Below are 24,113 nucleotides of genomic sequence, written 5' to 3'. Positions count from 1 at the left end.
TGCAGAAGATAGCTGCATTGTTATCTTATTTCAAATGAGTTATGATTTTGTTGTCATTGCAGTGATGCACACAGTTGTGAGACAAACTATTGTGAAATATGAAAATGAATGAAATTAAATCACTCAGGAATTTTTTTTAAAGGCGCGTGTTTACAATGTATGTATTTGTATACTTTTGCATGGATTTCTTACTGTGGCCCTATTTCTTTAGTTAGTCTCTGTTGAAATCCTATCCACTCTTTTATAAATATGAGCCTGAGGAAGACAACATAAGCTTACTCTGCACATTTTCTATATTGCAAACATGATCTATTTATTACAAGAGCAAATGCTCCCCACACATTGTGTTTATATCTTACTTTTCCAGTGATCATCTCCACTTCCTGTTTTAGTCTGACACTTTAAAAGGATCTGATTGTGTTTGACTTTAAAACACCCTGTCAAGAGCTGCATGCCACTGGTGTGGGGTCACCAGGCTTGATGATGAATGGAACCTTTCAGGAGGGATTGATGTGTGGACCACACAGCACAAGATCACTGCCAAAAGGCTGAATAAGATAGTTGATTAAAGGGGTAACTCATCACATGCAGGTACGTGAGGCAGCATGAATAAGTGGGTTTTCATGAGTGTATGCAAGTAATGTGCTGCTGCTGCAACCACTATTCCAGTCAATTTCCCACTCGCACCACATTACCGGATTATCCAATGAAGAAGGTGGGGAATTTGCAAAAAAAGTTGGTGCAATTGGATGAGAAAAGTGGGCCATAGAGGAAATTCCTGAAAAAACTATAAACCTACAGGGAAGCTGGGACACTGGGAATACCAACCATGCAGTAAATAATTAATAGAAGCAGGAGTCCCTTCCAGAAAACAAATAAAAAACTGCACAGTAAATGTCACAGGAAATCCAAAAACAAAACTCAAACAAGAGTAAAAGGAGGTTACCAGCACAATGAAGATAGGTCACCCAGCTAGCTTGTTCGAAATCGGGTCTCTAGTTGGCAGAGGTACGCACCCTGTCCAAGTAGGGACCACAATCCTAGTCAGGACAAGTCAGTTACAAACCATAAATTAATCTGTGCTCACCCCCTCTGGTAGCTTGGCACAGAGCAGGCATACTTAACTTAGGAGGTAATGTGTAAAGTATTTGTGCAACACTTGAAACAGTAACATAGTGAAAACACCACAAAAAGACTCCACACCAAGTTAGAAAAAATAGATCATATTTTTATGAGTACAACAAGACCAAAGCAAACAAAAATCCGATAAGTAGAAGTTGAAATAGGATTTTTTAAACAACATCTGCAAATATAGTACTTAAAAGCTAAAAATGTCTTCCGGGGCTAACTGTTCATGCTAGATCGGTACAAATCTAAAAAGTCAAGCTGACAGCGATGGAGTGTGGGTCGTGGACCAACCATGTCCTGTGGCAAAAGTACCTTTGATTCCGGGATGCGGACCCAATGAAAGGAGCAGAGGGAACGGTGCATCAATGTTGCTCCTTCTGGATGCAAGAAATGTCAGTTTCGATTCAAGCAATCAGAGGTGTGTCAACAGTGAGTCTTTTGGTGATTAAGGCAATGCGTCGTCATTGAGCCGTGCAGCTGGTGGTGTAACGTCCTCGAGCAGGGATGCGCCGTCGTCAAAGGAGATCTGTCTCGTCAGACCAGTGCAATTGCAGTGATGCAGTGATTTTGCTGGGTCAGAACAGACACCTCACTTCTAAGGGCCCAGGACTGGATTGGCACCACTTGACAGAGGAGGACTCACAGTTGGCAGAGTCCTGGTGCTGTTGTAGAGTTGCTGGAAGACTTTGTTGTCCCTGAGACTTCAGGGCAGGAGGAAAGCAGACAAGCCCTTGGAGTAACTCTGGGTTCAAGTGGTGTAGGTCTAGCCTTTCTCACCCAGGCAAAGACAGCAGCAGGCAGGTCGGCACAACAGAAAAGCAGTTCTTCCAGATCAGCAGTCCAGCAGTGTGGCGGTTCTTCAGCAGCACAACAGTCCTTCTTCCCAGGAAAGAACCCACAGGTCCAGAAGTGTACTGCGTTGGTGGTATCTGAGGTCCAGTTTTTATACCCAGTGGTCCCTTTGAAGTAGGGGAGACTTCAAAGAGAATCCTTTGAAGTGCACAGATTCCCTGCCCTCCCTGTCCTGGCTCCGGACTCACTACAGGGGCTTATGCAGCCCTATGTTTGTGATCAGGAACCAGCCCATCCAGGTGTGTCAGCTCCTCCCTCCCATCCTGCTCAGGATGGCCCATCAACATACAGATGGTCACTCAGTCACACCGACCCTTCCTTTGTGTGTGGCTGTCTGGAGGGAATGCACAAAAGCCCAGCTGTCACCCACCCAGGTGTGTATTCAGAAACAGGCAGATGGCACCAGGTGGTTAAAGAGAGCAAACAGCAACTTTCTAAAAGTGGCATTTTCAGAATTACAATTTAAAATCTGACTTCATCATGAGTTGTGATTTTAAATTGTGATCCAAGACACTAATCATGAGGGTTCCGTCTCTTCCCAATTGGAAATTACAGTTATAAAATGAAATAAGGTAATCCTAATGTAATTGTACGGGAGAGATAGGCCTTGCAGTAGTGAAAAACAAATTTAAGAGTTTTTCACTTTCAGGACATGTAAAACTTAAAGTACATGTCAGATGTTTTAAATACACTGCACCTTGCCCTTAGGGCTCTCTAGGGCTTACCTTAGGGGTGACTTATATCTACTAAAAAGGAGAGTTTGGGCCTGGCAAGAGGGCTAACTTGCCAGGTCAATTATTGCAGTTTAAAACTGCATATGTAGGCTCTACAATGATAGGCCTGAGACTTATTTACAAGGCTATTTAAGTAGGCGGCACAACCAGTGCTGCAGGCCCACTGGTAGCATTTAGATTAAGGCCGTGAGCACATGTAGTGCACTTTACTAGGCACTTATAACTGTGGATCAGCCCATGTTATCATGTTTGAAGCAGAGAGTACATGCACTTTTGCACTGGTTATGAGTGGTAAAGTGCCCAGAGTCCTAAAGCCAACAAAAGCAAATTCAGCAAAAAGGGGAAGGAGGAAGATAAAAGGTTTTGGGATGACCCTGCAGAAAGGGTCATTTCCAACACAGCTCTATCTTAGTTTCTGGGTCATAGCGTGTGTTCATGGCTGTGCTGCCCAGCTCAATTATCCCTCAAGTGGCCTGATATGGGTTTCTGTCCAACAGCAGATTACTTTGGGAACAAAGAAATAAAGGTAAGTAGGGCTAGGTGGGGAAACAGGTAGCCACAAATGCAAGAAACTGCAACAAGGAGGTCACCCTCATTATAAAGGCAGGTAAAATACCGGTGGTGTCTTCACCTAGGACAGTTCATGATTGAAAGGTCTGTCTGAGCTGCTTGGTGTGAGCAGACCAAGACTGGCTGTGGTCTGAAGCTTGATGAGATTCTGTTTTAGGGGTATGGCGTGTGTGAGTAAAATTAGTAGCTGTTTAATTGAGGAGTTATTGATTAAAGTGAGATTGTAAAGTTTAGCATTAGAAGGATAACCATCTGGTGTACTACCTGCTACGTTTGTGAGAATCTTATCAGAGCTTTACACCCATTGGCTGACCAAATTTGCAAAACCTTGAGTTTATGTAGGCATATTTAGAGGCACAGTAAGCAAGGCCATTTTGAAGTGGTTGGGATGGAACGTGGATTTATTTTGCTAGATGGTCACATAGGCCCTCATTCTGACCTTGGCGGTCTTTTCGCAAGACCGCTGAGTTACCGCCGCGGTGAAGACCGCCGACCGCGGCGGTGTGCCGCTGTGCGCATTCTGACCGCTGGGAGCGTTCCGCCGGAAAACCGCCAGCAGCCACACTGGCGGTCGGCGGGAAAGTGGAGACTGGTCAACCTCCACCGCCACGCCAGCAGAACACCGCCCACAGAATTACGACCCACATTTCTGTGTGGCGGTCTTCTGTTGGCGGTCTTCTGTTGGCGGTCACGTCCCTATGGCTCCCGTCGCCTCCCGGAGGACCAACGCACAAGGTAAGTTGATCGTCCGTGAGGGGAGAGGGTGGGGGGGTGTTGTGTGATGTGGGCGTGCATGGGGGTGTGCGTGTGAGTGTGTAGAGGGGGTGTGTGAGTGCGTGTATGCGGGCGGGGGGTGCTGCTGTGTCTATGGGTAATGTGTGCTGTTCGGCAGGTGCGCATGTCGGCATGTATGTGTGCGGGTATGTGTCCCCGTTGTGTATGTGTGTGTAGGGGGTGTGTATATGTGCATGTTGGGGGTGTGTGCATGTCGGGGTACATGTATGTGCATGTCGGGGTGGGGGTGGGGAGGGGGTTCGTACCACCTCTGGGGGGTGGCAGGGGGGTGGAGGGTGTGGGGGGAGGACTCGGGTGGGTAGTGGGGGGTGGGGGAGACCCCTATCAGTGCCAGGGAAGGAATTCCCTGGCCCCGATAGTGCTTACCGCCATGGTTCGCACGGCGGTTCCCGCTCGCAAGAAACCGCGGCGGTAGGCAGGGTCATAATACCCTTGGCGGTCTTGGGACGACCGCCGGGCCGGAGTGCGCAAACTCCAGCCCCGCGGTCATGACCGCCGTGGCGGTCGGAGTGGAGAAGTAGCGGTCGGTCGCGGCGGGGACCGCCGTGGTCAGAATGCCATTTTTAATACCGCCGGTCTGTTCGCGGTCCGACCGCCGTCTCTCCGCCGACCGCCAGGGTCAGAATGAGGGCCACAGTGCCATAGATGGGGACTGGAGTTTCTTAATGTGCAGGGCAAAGGAGAGTTTGTTATCAAACTATTCTCCTAAGGACTTCGCCAAGAGGCTGATATCCATGTGCGTGCTTAAACTTGAAGCTTGGCCCAAAAATAAATGACTATGAGTTGTTTCAACTTTGAGGCAATTAAGAAGTAACTCGTTTTTTGGGTCAGTAAGACACAGTTAGGATAGTTAGTCAATTAGGGATGGCCGAAAAACAAATGACCAGAATTTGCATAGCAACGTTAGCCATAGATAATAAAGGAGTATGGCTGGCATCTTGAACCACAGATAAATAATGTGGTAAGTAAACCAGGGGGAAAAAGACATTTCAAGTAAGGCTGGACTATACATTTAATTCTGCAGGCTCACAATTTCACAAATTAGTGAAACTACAAAGTGTATGAATTTCGGATAACTTCACCACAAGAGAAGTTTTATACAAACGAGAATTTTTGATGGACATTTTTTCTAATCCACCTAGGTTTCAGATGTATAGGTGTTAAAGAGAAGGAATGAGAGGACTGATAAATGACAAAAACGGTTTGTCACGAAAAGTTTGCGTTGTAAAATGTTGTCATGCTTTTAAATCTACATTTTAAATGTTGCATTCACAATATAACAATCAAGTCATCTGTTATTATGTCTTAACATAGAAATTAAATACAACTTTACAGCATTTGTACTGCAGTGTTCATACCTGCCGTGTTTTCACACTGCTTATGTCTGGCATTTCCATGGGTTCCGTGTACTTTCGAGTGACATTCTACTACTGAATGTGTGACACTTCGAGGGACACGTTATCACAAAGAAAACCCAAGCAATGAAGTCCACGTAAAGGAATAAAATTCCGAAATTACACTTTTTTGAGCAGTGAGGAGCTCTAAAAAGGTCTTAAAACCGCTGCAAAACCACTGAAATGTGAGGTCTGTAACTTACTGAGATTAATTCAATACCAGTCACCATGCAGCTCTACGTCCTCCCTGCCCCCAGCAAGTTGCACTCACTGACATGTCTGCAGAAAGTGCTCACTGACCGCTTATCAGTCCTTCAACTAGCCTCACTGCAGCTCTCCTTAGGCTTGATACAGAACATGCACATGAGAGATGTACTATTTTTCGCCCACCCGCACATATGAATGCCGGCCAGCCCATGCCCCTGAGATCACCATGACCTTCTTTCCTCCATTCACAGTAGCAAAACGTTTAAAGTCCCTCCCGTGACTAGGGCACTTCTGTGACTTGGCAATCAGTGCTTTTCAGTGCCAGCCTCATTGCTTTCTGCTCATTTCACCTGAGGCAGGTGAGGCGATATGTGCAACAGCCAACTAGCAAGGGACTACTTCGGACTGGGATGGTGCTCATTGCCGTACTTCGGTCCTCAAAGTCCAATCTGTGCCAGTCACTGGCTCTGCACTGCACTGTTCCACCTGCTCTGAAAAAGATGGCGATACTTGAGTTTGAGTAGTACGCCAGGCTGAGCCAATACAGGCCATGCTGATAATTGTTTTTGCAGGCAGAGGCCATCAAGACAGCGGCCTCCGATGCTGTTCCTTATTAGTCAGTGCAGCTCTCAGTGGTGCTCATTGTTGCACAGAGAGGCTGCGTGCGTCTGTTCTTGCTGTTGGGCTGTTGCTGTGACCGAGTGCAGAGGTTGGTGCAGCCCTTTTAAACTTTGCAGCTGCCCTGTCTGTCTGACTGGATGGCCTCTGGGGCGCACGGCAGCAGTACTCTACCTAGATGGCAACAAGCCCAGAAGACCAAGGGCATGGTGAGCGAGAAAATGGAGTGGGAAAAAATAAATAAGCTAACAGAATCAACTACGCATCTTAAACTAACTTAAAGTAATACCATAGAACACATTTTAAAAAGGCTTGCACGAGAAACAGCGAACAATAAAAATGTAGCCTAAATTTGTTAACAAAAAATAAGAACCTAAAAGTAATCAATTAAAAGCAAAAGTCACGTGGGCCATACCTAAATCTTCCCTCGGTCCGAACTCCAGAATGGAGGAAAGCAGTGAGCAAAGGAATGGACTGCCTGATGTCAACAGAGGAGGAATATGGGGTTTAGTTGATGACAGAACAGCAACATAAAAGAGGGCTTGGGAGCCCAGGAAATATGAGTTAAGGATTATCTTGCAGCGACATGACCAGAGAGTGAAACAAAAGTAAACTTCTTGTGTTGAGCCTGCTGCCCTCTCAGAACAACCTACACAGTCCAAAGCCCTGCTGGAAAACAACAGCAGGGAAAGCACTGCCTGCTGGGCCCACGTGGGGCACTTTCTGACAGCCCAAGCCCGGTCTGGAATTATTTTTGTTTTAAATCACCCAGGTGCTGGTTGACAACGTGATTTACTCTCAGGGCAGCAGTCAGTTTCTCTTGAAGTGGGTGAATATATTCACCTGTGCATCTCTCAATGTTTGTCACAAAGAGTGCAAAGAAATAACTGGGATAGGCTGAACGGTTCCCACAGAGCACTCAATGTTTCAATATAGCTCTTCATGCAGTGTGCCTTGTAGGATGCTCCAGAAGCACTATAATAAGCATGACTAATGCATTTTAGTGTAGTGATTGTAATTGTAAGAGTATTTATTTAGCGCTTATTACCCCTAACGAGGCATCGAAGCACTTTTCAGCGAGTAGCACGCTACTCCGGAACCCAAAAGGAATTAGTGGTGGATTAGTATAGGAATATATGAATACAGTTTTAGTATTATTATGAGTTAATTTGAGCAGAGGATATGTGAGTTTGTTAGTTGGATTGACTAGAGGAAGGAAGAATCCAGAAGTGTTAATTGGGAGGTTATAGTAATAGGATGGTGCTTGGAATGAGTATAAGGAGAGTTGGAGGAGAGAAGAACCAGTGGAAACGGTTATGGGTATCATAGTAGCAGGAGGGGATTTGGATGAGTCAAAGGTGACATAAATGAGGGAGAATTTAGTAGGGTTGTTTGGGAGATGGTAGTAAACTGAGGTTTGCGTGAGCTAGATGTGGAAGAGGAGGGAAGAGCTTAGGCAGGGTTATTTTGGAGATGAAAGTAGTAGAATGGGTTTGGGGTGAGCCAGACTGGGGATGGAGGATAGATTGATGGAGACATGACATACGGTGATGGGTAGACAAAGTAAACCTTACAAGAGAGAAACATTTATATTATTTTTATTTTGTTATAATTGTATTTATACATATATATATATATATATGCATATATATATATATATATATATATATATATATATATATATATATATATATATTATTTTATTTGTTTTACTTTAATTTAGTAATTTATAATTGTATTTATAGATTTTATTTTATTTATTTTTATTTTTTCTATAGTACAGTAGGACTAGAGTAATAAATAAATAGATATGTAAATACGTAGTAAGGAAATATATGTTCAAGGAATATACTAATGGATATAATAATATGAGAAGAAAAGTAGTACTGTATAAACACAGACTTTCAAGATTAGTAATATTTGAAGTTAATTAATAAGTGTACTTTTCTGACATTTATTTATTTCCTCAATTTTTGAATAGTGAAATGCTTATGGTAATAAAACATTTGATCAGTGTGATATAAAAACAAGAGCAGGGATTCATAAGTATCTAATATAACAACTTATCTAGAAAATGTGCAATGACCTATGAACATGTTAAGCACAGAATAACATACACATATATATGTATAAATACACACACACACATTCATACACACACATGCATACACACACAGATATATATATATTCTTATACATCTACATATTTAATCATGAGTAAATATACATTTGTTAAACAGGTTCAAAGAGTATGTGTGTAATTTATTGTTATGACATAGCAGAGATACATATTTCCTAAAGAACTATACATATCCAGAATATACACATAATCAGATTAAAAATATTTATCAACACAGGCATATGCAGTCCTTTGCTGCCTGAATATGGTGGTTATGAAGGAAAGAGCCAACTCTTGAATAGTCTTCTGAAGACAAGATAGTTATCCGTGGATCTTATACTTGGGGGTAATAAATTACATAGTTTGGCTGCTTGAACAAGAAGGATGTACCACCTATAGTCTTTTTCTTGTCTGGAGGTGTTCTAAAGCGGTGTGCCAATCTTGAGCGGAGGTTTCTTTGTTGAATGTTATTTTTGTTTCTGGTAAAAAACGGTCCTGTTCCTGTTCCATGTATAGCTTTATGGGTGATACAAAGCAGCCTGAAGGTGGATCTTCTGGCAATGGGTAACCAGGGTAACCAGTGTAGTGCTCTCAAGGCATGGGAGATGTGGGCTTGTGGCTTTACATGTAATAGTAGCCTGGCAGCGGAGTTCTGAACACATTGTAGTTTTTTCATAATAGATAGAGATGATCCATGGTAAAGGCCATTGATATAATCCAGTCTGGATAGTACCAGAGATATGGTAGCCTGCACCTTGTGTGGAAATCCGAGGTGGGGAAAGATGTGTCGCTGAGTCTTCAAGGTGATGAAGCTTGTTCGTGCTAATTTGTCCACTTGGGCATTCATTGTTAACTTGAGTCCATGGCAATTTCAAGGTTTTTAACTTCCTCAGATAATTTAGGAGGTGGTCCGAGATCGTCAGGCCAGGCGCATAGAGGGTCATAATTTTTCCAGTCACCACATATGAGTATTTTGTTTTGGAGGCCTTTAGTTTGAGATGGCTCCAAGTCATCCACTGATCAACGGCTCTGAGGCAACTGAAGATTTGTGAGTTTTAAATGTCTTTTGGGCATTCCAATTTAAGTAGTATTTGTGTGTCATCTGCATAGTTGTAGCATGTGAGTTGAATTGATCAGTTCTGGTAATGATATCGTGTAGGGGGAGAATAGCTAATATTACTTCTGTTTTGAAGGTAGGATGTAATCCAGTCGAGAGCAGTCCTTTCTATGCTGGCTTCGTGGAGTCTTTGAATTAGGGTGACATGGTCAACCATATTAAAGGCAGCCGAGAGGTCCAAAGAAGTAGTGCAGTAACTCCATTGTGGTCAACAGTGTTTTTAAAATCATCCCAGATTGCTATGAGTGCCGATCCAGTTTGGTAGTCTGAAGTATGGAATTGTATTCAATGAATTGTGACATATGAGCGAATGCTGCTGAGGAAAGGTCCAGTTGTGATTGGTCTGTAGTTGTTGGGGTCCTGTGGATCTAGGTTTGTTTATATATACTTGTACAATATAAAGCTTATGCATATTTAGAATTAACTTTATCTTATCAAGACCATAGTAATTGGCTTGATGGCGCCCTACCACATACAGTATTACACATTAGGTTAGGTCGCCTGAGTAATGACAGCCCAACCTGACCTTTATTGGCCACATATACACCATACCATGATGCAGCAACCTTTGCTGTAGCTGAGGTTCGCCGCTTACATACAGAGCTCACCTGAATATACAGACTGTTAGTATAGTTTGTAATGCAAACACTAAATACTAACCCAGCACGTGCTGTCCCAGCGCAACCACATGCAGTTACGCCAGACATTAACCCTGCAACTGTGCAGTGGATCATGGGTAAGGCATCTGCCAAGCAGGAGGAAATTCTGTTTTGCTTAGCTCAAAAAACAAATGCGCTGGAAGCTGTCTTTCCCCATATGGGTCCTCAGGACAAACATAGAATCCTCACTACGTGCTTGCCATTTGGGACGGTTCCCACAATAGATAACTGCAACACATGGGGCACAGTTTTTGCCAAGCTCTATACTACCGCACATGGTACACCAACACTTGCCAATCTTCCAGAAGTGTTAAAACAAATTCAAGATTAATATGGGTCTGCCTCGGCCCTGGACTTGGGGATGTAATTAATGGGCAATTTTGTCACTCTGTCTTCAATCATATTAGGTAACCTTAAAGGGGAAGCTGTTGCACTAGGAGTGCGCATGCAGCTCCGGGACATTCCTGTACAGGATTAAGAACGTGAGCTGCCAAAGATTATCGTTGAGACCTACTCTAGTATTGGTCGAGATAGTATGGGGGCCAGACCAATAAAACCAAAATTACAAGGTAGCTCTAATAAATATTCTAATAAGCAGCACCTGAGAGTTCCAAAAAGCGCTGTGATAAAAAACAACAAATATCTCAAAAAGAAAGGGGGGAATCCCCGCATTTGGAGACCCCGCAAAATAGATATAATCTTAGAAATAGAAATAATATAAAAATGCCTGACAGATATCAATATACTGATACATGCCAATCTCGTTCCTTTCAGGACTCAACGGAAAAAGGCAGTGAGAGAGGTGGGTGGTCAGAGCAGTGAACAGAGTACGTGAAACCAAGAAAGGACTTACAACGTTTGTCTGAAGTTTCTGTTAAGAAAGAAGAGAAACTTCCCCAACAAAAAACCCAGTTACAAAACAAAAAGGTGGCAGCAGTTGCATAAGACATGCCACTCAGGAAGGGGGCTTTACACAAGAACAGGAATTGGACGGTAGCACTGCTAGACAGTGCACAAGAGGTCACAATAGATTGCCAGGATCTTAAAGAGTATCTGGAGGTGAAAGCAACTGATGACTTCTTACAAGTTGAGACTGCAGCATGCATGTCTCCATGCCCGATGGAGTATATAAAGAAACTAAACAGTTAGAGGGAAACATTGAATGCGCAATAGACGCTATCTTTTGGGACCGCGTCGTCACCATTTATGATATCTTAGTGGCCGAAAAAGATGGGCCACCAGAATCTGTCCGTGATCTCCCATATGGAGACAAGATTATTGAAAAATCTTTCTCGCCCCTTGTTCCCAAAAAGCTCAGAAAAATAAATGCCCTTCATTGGGCAGTAGCGCAGGCACCTTCATTATACAGAAACCATGTAGGGTGGAATAAGGATTCCCCCCATCACATGATACCAATTAAATCCCAACCTCAACCCCAATATCCAATAAAGCATGAAGCTAAAGCACCTGTGAGGGAAATCCTCAAACAATTAGAGTACCAGGGCGTAATTGAACCCAGTGTCTCACCATTGTTCCCCTTAGCTAAACCTGACCATTCATACAAAATAGTTTTAGACTAGAGAAATTTAAATAGTACAAAAAAACAACTGGTCATCAGAGTAATTGCTGGTGCCATTGGGTTCACCTATGTAACATTCAATGAGGGTGAGACCATCCCAACTGTATACAAATCACATTTGTACTCTACAGCAGAACAATGCTTTGCTCCAACTGAGAAAATTCTCACTGCTGTTCAGATGGCTGTCATTAAAGAGAGACCTCTGGCCCAGGGGAAACGTATCATTGTTGTATCCCCCATTCCAGCCATTGAGGCTGTTACCAAAGCTAGCGTTCATAATGCTAAAGCATTACATCCACATTGGATCCAATGGGCAACATCTCTGATCGCCACTGATGTTGAGTATATTATTTACTAAAAATTACAAACTCAAGAATTTTTTCAATACGAACTTAAATACTCCGTTCCAGCAAACACATTGTCTATTGAACAATATCAATTTGATTTACTGATGGTTCAGCTCAACCAGCAGTAGGTACTAAACATCAATGTTTCGCTGCTTGCGCAGTCGTGAGTGGATACATGAAAGACGGCAAGTTCCATCCACAACAAACTTACACACAGATCTTAGGGGACTGCACTGCACAACTATCAGAACTCAAGGCTCTGGTGATGGCAATAGAACACACGGATCCTGAACAGCTTACGCTGATAGTTTGTGATTCGTATTATTGTGTCCAATCCTTCAATGACTATCTGCATTACTGGCACCAGAATGGGTTCAGAGATTCAAAAGGAAACACCATTAAACACAGACTTCTGTGGGGGAAAGCAGCGGATCTGAAGGAAACGCCACCCAATGTCCTTGTTGTACACACGCTAGGATATCAGCATTTTGGGATACACCTTGGCCAATGAAGCAGCCAAATCAGCAGTGGCTTCGGTTGCTGCAGTAACTCGTTCTAGAACGAAATTGCATTATGAAACACTGGCAGCTGTAAAAGCTTTGGCTGACGGCACGCCCTTACCAAAAGCATATCCTGCTAAATCTTCCTACTGTATATCATGCCTCAATACAGTCAGAGCAGTTATACAAGGGGAGGGTATTTGCGTGATTCCCAGTAAAAACCGAATACCAGAATTGATCAATGCAGACAGCAACACTAAAATGCGTTAGTCTAACCCCTGATGCTTGGTACTTGACAGGGCTGAGTGTTGTTGCGTTGCACAAACATGATACTGAAATGTCTCTGCATCACCTTCTTTTTCACTTGATTCGTCCTGCTCTCTCTTCGAACCTTCCTCATCGGCATCTGCAAAAAACAGTCAGACTGTCATTTTATTTCAAATACGTCATCTTATGTTTTTGTTATCTTCTGTTTTCTTTTTTAAGCGCACACAGATTTCACATGAACACTTCAGATTTAAAAACCAAGACCACCACGTCTGAATATTTCGGGTTGATTTCTTATAATCTTTCCTCTTGCGTGCAAATACATTTAAAATAACAAACAAGACCTTTCAGCACAGTGTTAGTTTTTTGAGTTCACTTGAAATTACGCTTCTTGGACCATCTGCGCTCGGGTCAAGTCTGTATGCAAATTAACTTCAGAGTAAGCAGAGCTTATCTTGGTCTAAAGACAACAAGTGGAAGCGCAGGACTTGTTATGCACAGTGACCACTTGCAGAACAACATACCTTTTGCCTTCAGTGAAGGATTAGTGAAACTGGTCTGGCATAGTCACTAGGCACTGCAGAAATGTATTTGTCTTTCAAGTCATTTGGGAATAAAAAACTTAAATGCCTGGTTGCACGAGGGGCAGGAAGCAATCCACCCCTAGCTAAGTGATGTACTGGCCCATTTGTCTTCCTACAACCAGGCAAATATTTCTCAGACAAAACGAGCATTTAAAGTGCCAATCCATTTATCTTTTGCATATTGCAAAGATGCTCACAAGCTTGGGTAATACACACAAATGGTAAAACATGGGTAGTCATCACAGATAGTTAAGTGCAACAAAGAAAATCTTGCGCTGTTGTTGCACATATTGCATATGGTCTCTGTGTGTGAGGAAGCATATACTGATGTTCCATGTTCTGCACTTGTCCTGTGGGTTAGGTAAGTCTGTCAGGCAGTAGCCCATGTGAGACATCGATTTGTAAAGGGAACTTGGTACACTGGCGACAAGTGGAGAAGAACTAACGAAGCCTGGAGCCCTGCAACAGCCAAAGTTGCAGATTGGAGATCGAGTACCAGTATTGAAGTCACCAGACTTGCAAATCCTGAGCTAATTCTCAGGTAGACTCAGCATGTATTATGTAAGAGCCTTTCACCTTTAATTTAGGAGAGGCACTCACTTCACATTAAGTTTAGGAGGAATCCCAGGCCCTGACGAATGCCCCAGACCAGTATTGGCTAGACAAGCAGGCAGAAACATGTTGGCCAATAGTGTCCAAACTGTGTTTTTAATCTTACCAACAGTCACCATCATTAAAGGAGTAAGACACACTGGTGATGTGTTAGGTAATTTATTTTATTTCTCACACAACTAGATCCCCACATTATCCAGAAAGATATCATTTCCGCACTCCCTCAGAGTTCATTTAACTATGAGGTTGCGTTCGCCCACCCTACCTGGGTGGGGATAGGTGGTCAAATGATGAAGCATGACACTATAATGTGTGTGAGACCACCTATTCCGTAAGGAGGAATCCCCCAATAGACTCCCAAAACACGGTCATCACAACCATACCCCATCTTTAATTAGATCACGGAAAAAAGTGATCTTATGACCGGTTGAACAGGCCTTGTTGGTTTGTTCACTAGATTCCCCGTACTCTTTGTGTATATGACTTTTGATTTAGGGAGGTAGTGTGGGGACTAGAACCTCCCCTATCTCTCTCTTTGTATAAAACGTGAAAAAGACTCATACCTTGATTGTTGATGAATGGTTAAATACTTTGCCAGGTGTGTAGCTGTTACCTCCAGATATTACATTAGTAGGTTAAAGCAACAAAACTATAGATGTTTTGGGATATTTCAATTCTGAGTTGAGTTTCGAAGGAAAAACCACTGAAGCTAAAATATCTGTGGCTAAGAAGGGATGTTATTTATTGGGTTGGCAGCAGAAATGATATTTAATGATCACGGTCGATCCGAACCATCTGGATCAAGTATTAGGATACAATGATTTAAATTTACAAGTTAAGGAAGATGAAACAACTGATTTGGAACTTATGTTTCCAAAAGTTTTTTTCTCCACAATTGGGACTTTTGAATATTTTTGAATAATTTTATGAACAAGATTATACTTAAACAGGATACCATACCTAAAATACACAAGGTTAGAAATATGACATTAGCTATGAAAGAGGCATTGATGGAGGAATTGGAGAGGTTTGAAAGCAATATTTAATAGAGGAAATTAAATCCTCTGAATGGTTGTCACCAGTAGTAGTGGTACATAAACCGAATGGAAAAGTCAGGTTATGTGTCAATACCAGGTATTTAAATGTGTATGTGTGTGTGTGGGGGGGGGGGCGGATCGCCATCCACGTCCCAATAGTGGATAAATGTTTGCTAAATTGAAAGGAGCAACTCTATTTTCTACTCTAGATTTAGCTAATGCGTACCATCAAATAGCACTACACAAGGACCGCAAAGAATATACATTCTTTATAACATCAGAAGGGGCACAGAGATACAAAAAGATGCAATTTGGTCTAATTTCTTCGTCTGCAGTTTTTCAACAAGTTATGCATAAATTATTCAAGGATATAAAAAATGTCCTGCATTTCCAGGATGATATTTTGGTTTTTGGCTATACAAAAGAAGAGCATGCAGAGAGTCTGTGGAAGGTTTTAAATATATTGCAAACTAGTGGTCTAACCCTGACCATAGAGAATTGCAAATTCAAAGTAGATTCAGTTCATTATTTGGGACATAACATTGGAAAACATGGAGTTGCACCAAAATGTAGTTTGGTTAAAACAATTGAAGGGGCACCAGAACCACATAATAATGAACTCAGATAATTTCTAGGGTTAGCAGAATTTAGAGTTTATTCCATTATTTTCTAATAAAACTGTGAATATGAGAAATTTAATGAAGAAAAATCAACAATTCGCATGGAGTGAAAGTTATGCAGCTGAGTTCAAAAAAGTTAAATCTGAAATAGCTTCTGCCCTAGCGCTATTGACATTTGACACTAAATATGATTCAATTAGTTTATCTGATGCCAGTAACATAGGCATTGCGGCGGATCATAAAGGCAAACTAGTTACTGTTGCGTTTGCATCAAGACCATTAAGAGGAATAGAATTTAAGTATTCAACCTTAGAGAAGGAAACCTTAGCATGCTGTTGGGGAATTGAATATTTTCAATAGTATGTGTATGGTACAAATGTAATCTTCCATTGGTAGACTTGTTTACGACAAAGGGTAGTGGTAAGTCCACACACAGGATTGGAGAGCAAAAAAATATATTAGCATACTTCTTATCAAGGTTACTGGTAGAAGATAAGGAAATGTATATGAGAGATGACGACATGGATAAGGTAGTATCAATTTGTGAAGTATCCAAAGGATGTATTTTAGAAAGCCAATGAAAAACAGCTTGTGAAAATGATGAAGAAATTCAAGAGGTATTAGAGAATGTAAGATCAAAATGGCCTGATAAAAACCTTTTAGGAAAAATGTACTTATCGTATCTATATGTAAAACATGAGTTAACTGAACAAAATAACACCTTGATGCAAGAAGAGCAATTGGTAGTATCAGAAAGTTTAAGACCAACTATATTAGATATGGCACATGAAGTTCATCCAGGTATAACCAGTATGAAAAGAAGAATCTGAAGCAAATTCTGGTGGCCAGCCATTGATACAAACATTGAAAACAAAGTTAAATCTTGCATAGAATGTTCTGTAAGTGATAAATCACAAAAACAATAAATTATGAAAAGACACCAATGACACAACCAAGTAGAGTATGGGAAGGAATTTCTCTCTATATAGCGAGTCTCATGTGCATTTCAAAGAGCCAAGTATTTGCTATAGTGCTAATTGATCAACTATCACAATGGCCAGATGTTAGATTAGTACACCATATCACTTCTAAAGTGATGATACAATTTTTGAATGAAGTATTAGAAAAGGAAGTATTTCCAGATTGTATTGTAACTGATAATGGAGTACAGTTAATGTCTAATGAAATGAAAATATTTTTGGAGAGTCATGGCATAGAACACATTCAAACATGAGTATATAATCCACACAGTGATGTATTTGTGGAAAAGGGTACTGCAGGAAGGTCTGCAACTTACAATAGTAAATGGGAATAATTGTCAGCAAGCTCTTAAAGAATTGTTATAGAACTATAGGTTTACACTGAGAGCTGCAGTAGATATACCTACTTTTGAGAAATTTGAGAGGTAGAAAGGCTATTTGTAATTTAAATCAAACATGGATGATGAACATGAGTAGCGAAGTGAGGGAAGGTGTCAAGAAACAGGTCAAATCTAGGTGGAATAAAAATTGTGAACAAAATAGAAAAGAAAAAGATTGAAACGTTCAGTTGTTGAAAATAAGAGAATGGGTACGGGTAGGAAAAGGTAGAATGGTAACATCTGGTGAATCAAGATTTTCAACTCCTATGAAAATAGAGTGGGAAATCAAGTTGTGGAGTTATCAGATGGTAATGTTTGGAACATGAGTAAAATAAAAGTTCCGAAAGAGTTATGGCCAAATGAAGGTGAAATGGAAAGTAAGGAAAATAACAATCAACATGCTATATTTGATGAAAAAAATCGTAATGTAAAAGTACAAAGAAATAATTTTTGTAAACAACGTCTTGAAAACGGGTGAGGAATACAGCTTTTCAAATATGAGTGGAGACAAAGTATGAATCACTGTTTTAAGACACACATGAGAACAATGTGTACACACAATATATATAAATACTATTTTATTGGTGAAAGGGAATATGTTTTATCCTTGACCAATCATGTTGGCTGGAATCTAGAACACTAGGGCAGCCCTTGGTGTCAAGATTCCATCCAGTGTCAGTTGGACCAGGCTTCTTTGTTAGATAGAGACAGAGAAGCCGTTATCAAATAAAAATATTTTCTTACCTGTACATTGAGTTAGACATGGATTTATAAAGGGACCTTGCTACAGTATTCCAAATTACTTGAGGAGGAGAGAGGGGTGTAAAAGCACAGTATGAAAGGGAGGATCATATGGTGCAAGGGAGGATCAGAGGCATCAACAGTGAGTGTAAAGATACAATTGGACTAACAGATTGCTGATTCTACAGGAATAAAAAGTGCTAACCTACTATTCCTGAAGGATAAAACAAAGGAAACTGAGGACTTATTTGTTTGTAAGTCCCATTCTCAATTATTTTCTCACTTTACAGGTGGCTTCTTTTTACTGTTAATGAGGGAACATGTTTTCTCTACACTTTCAATTGCAGATGGTGCACTGCCTTTTTGATTGTAACGTGCAAGAATTTTATCTTGGGACTGGGTGAGTCCATTGAGGTGGCTTCACCCCTCCCTCGAAAATGTTTTTAAAAAGAGCAAAATATTGCACTTTGGTAGTATCTTCAGGAAAGGAAGAGTATTGCAGGTGAATAAACACAAAACGCATAATTATAAGAGAGACTACCAACCTAAAATTTGCATATCTGACACAATTAACAAAGATGTCGAAACTTGACAACAGTCAATAAGATGGCCGAAGTACGAGCTAGTCCGTACATTTGAGGATGAATCAGAAACCTCTGTCTCCCAGCGACCTGGGCCTGGCTTCCGTTAGCGAGAGGCTAACAGTATGATGGAGTTTAACTTAGAGAGAAGGGGTTCCTGAACACACAACCTATACACTTCTAAAGAGTGGAAGCTAGCCATCATCCTACTAGGCCATGATTAGAGGGCCTAAGTCCTAAATGCTTGTGAGTGCCAACACACATGCAGCACTGGGAGCATCTGACATGCTGCTCATCCTCCATGCTGGTGGAAGTTTTGCGGAGGACGATAGCGCTCTGGGTAATGGTCATAGAGATCCTCACAGGACACACTTTTAGCACTGGGTCACAAGGTAAGCACCGCCTCCCTGTCTTCATGTGGAGTTATACCTGTAAGGTAATTACCTCTGAGGTGTCTCTTTGGGTATGATGGAATACCTGAAAACAAGAAGGAGACAAGTATGCAATCTTTATAAGTTGAAGGCTTTATAAGTCAACAAGGAAAGACTCGGTCTTGCTGCCATTCAATTGAAACCTCACACTTTATCCAGATCTCTGCTTTGAAAAAGCAGAACTGCTATATTTTGTATTGGTTTCAAGGAGATTGGAATGTTACAAGCAGACTAGTTAGGATGTGAAATAAGCCAAGTTTGGTCAGGTGCAAAAAAAGGAAGAATTTCAGTTGGGAAGTCAGGTTTAGCAAAACTTTTGTCCTTTTCCTGCTAATTGTGTATTGACAATGGTACGGGGGCCCTGGATTTGAGGGGCGAATGTTATGGTATTGTAATCTGAAGTGATGCATCTCTAAATAAGCAGAGGAGGAGTCATGGAGGCACTGATGTGGATGTTGAAATAGAACATAGCTTACATTAATGGTTAATTCATCAGTATGGTTCAGAGTATTATGGTCCTAATGCTTACATTTCAATTACTTCAAGGCCATCTTAAACTTTAATCATTCTGAGAAAGATATATTGAATGCTATTATATTGGACAGTGGCAACACATGTAACTTACAAGCTTAGAAATAAAAAATGTGTGGTAATAAGGGCTATGACAGAAGGTATCATTCTTAGTTATTTTATGGTATTGATCATTCTTCGTACTAACTGTAACATAAGTTATGTTTTGTTTCCTCAGGTATGTTTCTTTAGTCCTACAGCTGTAATCTGAAAGACAAACATGATGCACAGAGTTTCAGAAGAGTAAATTTATGTTTAGAGATAGTCCACATGATAGCGGTTAGTACACCTGGTGCACTATCTTTTGTCAGGGGGGATTAATGTGTCTTCTAGATAGGATTGTTATTGTGTAGATCTTAGGAAATGGTGTGTATGTACATATATTTTAGCTAGGGCCTGGTGGGTGGTCTGTATGGTGATTGCAATGTTTGTGTAATGTGGGTTTAGTGTCTGATACCCACTCACTGCCCTGAGTTGGACTAGCCGGAGTATAAGAAGGTCAGAATAACAGGAACAATAGGGACTGTGGTCCACACATGGTATATATGGTAATCTTGATGTAGCTGGAAGGTGGAAGGAATTTCTGATTGCAGTTCCAGGGTGCTACATAAGAGGGAAGATAGGAGTTTTCTTAATAGGCTGGGAAAAGGAGAGTTTCATGTCAAGGCACTCTTTAAGGGACTTGATTTGTAGGCTGATATACAATTGGAATACATAAACGGGTACCCACTGTTGGAAAGACATGTATGCAAGAAGAATTACACTATAATCCAATTGTAACCAGAGTAATACTTATCTCAAGTATAGGGGTACCAATTGTAATTCAATTTGACAATACCTAGTCATCAAGATCTAGATATAAGGATTAACTTTATGATTGATAATGGCTTTTCAAAGACAAAGACTACAGCCATTTAAATAACCATATTTTCTTATTACATGTTTGACAATCGTGGACAAAATTAAACTAATCAAAAGTACATTTTGAACACAGATTTTCTGAAAGCATTGTGACAAAATAAATAGTGTTATCCCCAGTGTGGAGTTTAGTGCACTGCCCTGTAAAAAATAAAAAACGGTTTGCTTTCAGATGAGCAACTTAGCATATAAAGTTCATAACATTCATCCATTCAGCCCGTCATCCTTAAAGGAATCTTCATCAGAATAACAAGGATGAGAGCATCAACGTTTGTGCACAAAATTTACAGTTTGTTCACAGTGAGGTGCTTGTGATCATAAGTACCTCTTCATTTGCTTCATTTTATATACAAATGTCAAATGTATATTTCGTCTGAGCTCAGTTGTATCCATTGTACTTAAAGTCATTTGACTGGATGCCTTAAAACTTAAAGTTGGTAGGCAATGTCCTTTGGAGACACTCCTATGCTTGATGCACTGTTGAAAAGAGGTGTGGGTCAGAGTTATTTCAGTTCCAGGTCATTTGGTTGAAAGTAATGCTTTGCTTTGTTAAGGTACAGTTAGTTGATTTCGTGTATTTTTGGATGATTAAAGAAAATGACCAGATCTTGGCCTATAAGAATAACTACATTTCATCATCATCTGTGGCCACACATAATCAGGAAACGTCACATAGCTGGAAAAGAACGTGCAGTGGATGAAATTTATATTCCCCTGCTGGTGCTGTGCAAGTGTAACTAGTTGGTGCACCCATGTGAAATTTTATGCAAAAAGAGTTTTGCAAGATAATTCTCTCGCAAAAATTAAGTTTCACTATTTTTCTCCCACAAGTACCACAGCAATGTATTTCTGTAACAATAAAACAACTTTTTGGATTGAGTTTAGACAAAGGTTGAAAACCTAACAAGAAACTAACGCTAAGTGGATGAGATGAGAGGAAAGCATTAGTGAGACTATGCTACCTCAATACATGTTCATTTTGGGAACCAGTATAATCTTACAGCTAGAAGTGTAATACTATATTAACAATACAACAATGTAGTCATATGGTTTCATTTTTAATATAGTAATTCAACATTACTTTACTGCACTTATAGTACCCTTATGCTGCATGGTGCAGAAATATAAATTAAATTCCTCAGTATCACCTTCATTTTTCTTTGATGGAACCTTCTCTCCCTTTGGATCATCCTCATCAGCATCTGCAAAAGTAGCTACATTGTCATTCTATTTCAAATGGGTAATGTTTTTCTTTTTATTATAAAAGCACAGCATTTTCAAGCAAAATTATTGCTTTATAGTGCATCTGAAATACAATACACATGTAAAACTTGACTTCTTATAATATATAGTAATGCAGTTAAGCAAGGATATAATACAACTCTCTGCTAACTATAGCACAGATCAACAATGGGTTGAACAAACGTTTTGTCTTCTCTTTGATATGTGACTCACAAAACTACAGAAAAGTCACTATAATAAGATGCCACAAAAGAGATAGGTGGTGGGGTCTGAGGCCAGAAAAGAACCCGCCCTTCAGAGAGAGGTCTCCGAATAAAGGGTTGGAAGGAGAACATCATCCTTGATGGAAACAGATCCAGCCATAGCCATCCAACCTCGCCGACTATTGGCTGGTATTGCTATCGATGTAGGGATTTGAGAGGAGAGAAAGACTAGACAGTGCGGATCCCCTTTCACATTCAACGTTCCAGCAGATAAAGAACTGTGAAGGACGAAAAAATGCCCTCTCCTCAACTGCTAAAGAAATGATCCATGCCTGATAGCCTGGGTGAACCTGTCTTCCTCTAGCAATTGATATGTGTCTCAGCCACTGGATTGACCGCTGAAACTGACATTGGCTCCATGCTCAGGAAAGTGGCAACATAATCAGGAAGATCTGCTGGTAGCTTTAAAATCAGCTCAACTGGCATCACACAGTCTACTTGCTTTAGGGAGGCCTATCCAAAAGCCATTTCTTTTGGCCTTCTTATTGTGCTGGATCACAATAGAAATTAAAAAGAAACATGTAAGCTATTCCTGGCTCATTGAGAGTAAACTCTTAGCATGTCAAAATATTTTTACACAAGTCCTGGTTACATACTTCATTTTGGAGATTCATTTATAGGACCCATTCACAAGTTATAACTGGAAAAGCAAGGGTGGACCATGCACATGTACATGTGTAGAGATCCAGAGTGATAGAAATTGGGTTTTTGGTTGACTAGGGTGAGCACTGGACAAACAGCAACCACAATCCTTGTCAGGGTAAGGCACAGCAAGCCCCGAATTTACCTGTGTTCAAACCCCTAGTAGCTTGGCACAGAGCGGTCAGGCTTAACTTAGAGGCAATGTGTAAAGTATTTGCGCATCACTTCAAACAGTAACATCACACCACAAAAAAACCCACAACTGAGTTATAGAAACAGAGTGGAATTTAATAAATAAAACAATACCAAAATGAAAAAAATACAATTAGTACAATTGGAGAGTACAATATTGCCACGACTTGTAAAGCACCAACTGTGGAGATCTGATCGTGCCAGAACGGTACAAAGTCAAAAGTCAACCGCAATAGAGTGTGGGCCAGCTACAGGGACTCTGTTAGGCCTGTAGAACACAAAAGTACGTTTAATCCTGGATTGCAACGCGATTCATGGATCTGTGCCGAAGATGTGCCATGCAGCTGAGGCAATACATTGGTTCCGAGATGCAGCAAGATTGTGGCATGATGTCCTGTTGCATGGGACTGCAATGCAAAGTTCGGTATCGGGGATGCGCCGCGCAGTCGGGGTGATGCATCAGTACTGAAGAACTATGAAGTTGTGATGCAGAGACCAATGTCATCTTGGAGCCAAGGATGTGGCATGCAGTGATGGTTCCGAAGGTGATGGAAGTCTTTGCGATGGGTTAAATCCACGCAACAGCAGCAATTCGTCAGTTCTGTTTGGGTTTGCACCACGCAGCTGAGAAGAAGCGGCTGTTCCATGGATTCACAGGCTAGCAAAGCACCTTAGACCTACTACTAAGTTCCAGGACTGAGGTGGCCCCAGTTGGCTGCGCACATTCACAGATGGCAAAGCCCAGGTGCAGATGCAAGGTTGTTGAAAGTCACTCAGCCTCCTGATCTGAGTCACTTTTGGCGTCACTCTGGGTTCTGGGTTCAAGAGATGCAGGTGCAGTCCTTCTCACCCAGGCAAGAGGGCAGCAGGTCAGCGCAGCAAAGCAGGATTGCAGCATAGCGCAGTGCAGCAATCCAACAGTCCTTCAGCAGCACAGCAGTCCTTCTTCCTTGCTATGTATTCACAGGTCCAGAAGTATACAGAAGTGGTGGTTGTTGAAATCCTTCTTTTATACCCCGGTGCCCTGGTTCTGGAAAGTGTGAGAAATTCCCTGCATCCTGTGCCCCAGCTCTAAGATGGCTGGAGTGATCATGCATGGTCGTTAGACCCTTTCTGTGTGGACAGGACACAGTCTAGTAAGATTTTTTTAATATCCTCCCTTCCATCCTGACAGTTATGACCTATCAAGTCACACCTAAGTTCCCATTGTGTGTGGCACTCTAAGAGGATTACTCAAAGTCCAACTGACAACTACACCCAGTGACAGGCATCAGGCACCAAACGGCTAAGGCAAGAAGATGCCAACTTTCTAGAAGAGCCAATTTTAGAATTGCAATTTAAAATCTGACTTACCATAAGTTAGGATTTTAAATTGTGATTCCAGAGACACCAAACTTAAAGGGGTTATCTCTTCCCATTTCGAAATTGCACTTA

At 41.3% G+C, this 24,113-nt stretch overlaps 1 protein-coding gene across 6 annotated transcripts in view; it reads right to left on the bottom strand.

Moving 5' to 3' along the window:
- Positions 1-24,113, bottom strand: part of LOC138259028 (transmembrane protein 40-like) — a 181,386-nt gene that overhangs the window by 66,584 nt on the left and 90,689 nt on the right. For all 6 annotated transcript variants that reach the window (XM_069206431.1, XM_069206429.1, XM_069206433.1 and 3 more), the window contains exons 6-7: positions 21,489-21,542; positions 12,972-13,025 (exon numbers count right to left, since the gene is read on the bottom strand). In XM_069206431.1, the coding sequence (XP_069062532.1) occupies positions 12,972-13,025; positions 21,489-21,542 (108 nt within the window). The remainder of the gene's footprint in view (positions 1-12,971; positions 13,026-21,488; positions 21,543-24,113) is intronic.

Source organism: Pleurodeles waltl, chromosome 9 (genome assembly GCF_031143425.1).
Source record: "Pleurodeles waltl isolate 20211129_DDA chromosome 9, aPleWal1.hap1.20221129, whole genome shotgun sequence".
Taxonomy (NCBI): domain Eukaryota; kingdom Metazoa; phylum Chordata; class Amphibia; order Caudata; family Salamandridae; genus Pleurodeles; species Pleurodeles waltl.
Note: the sequence above shows the minus strand (reverse complement) of the source record. Positions and strands in the feature narration are given on the sequence as shown.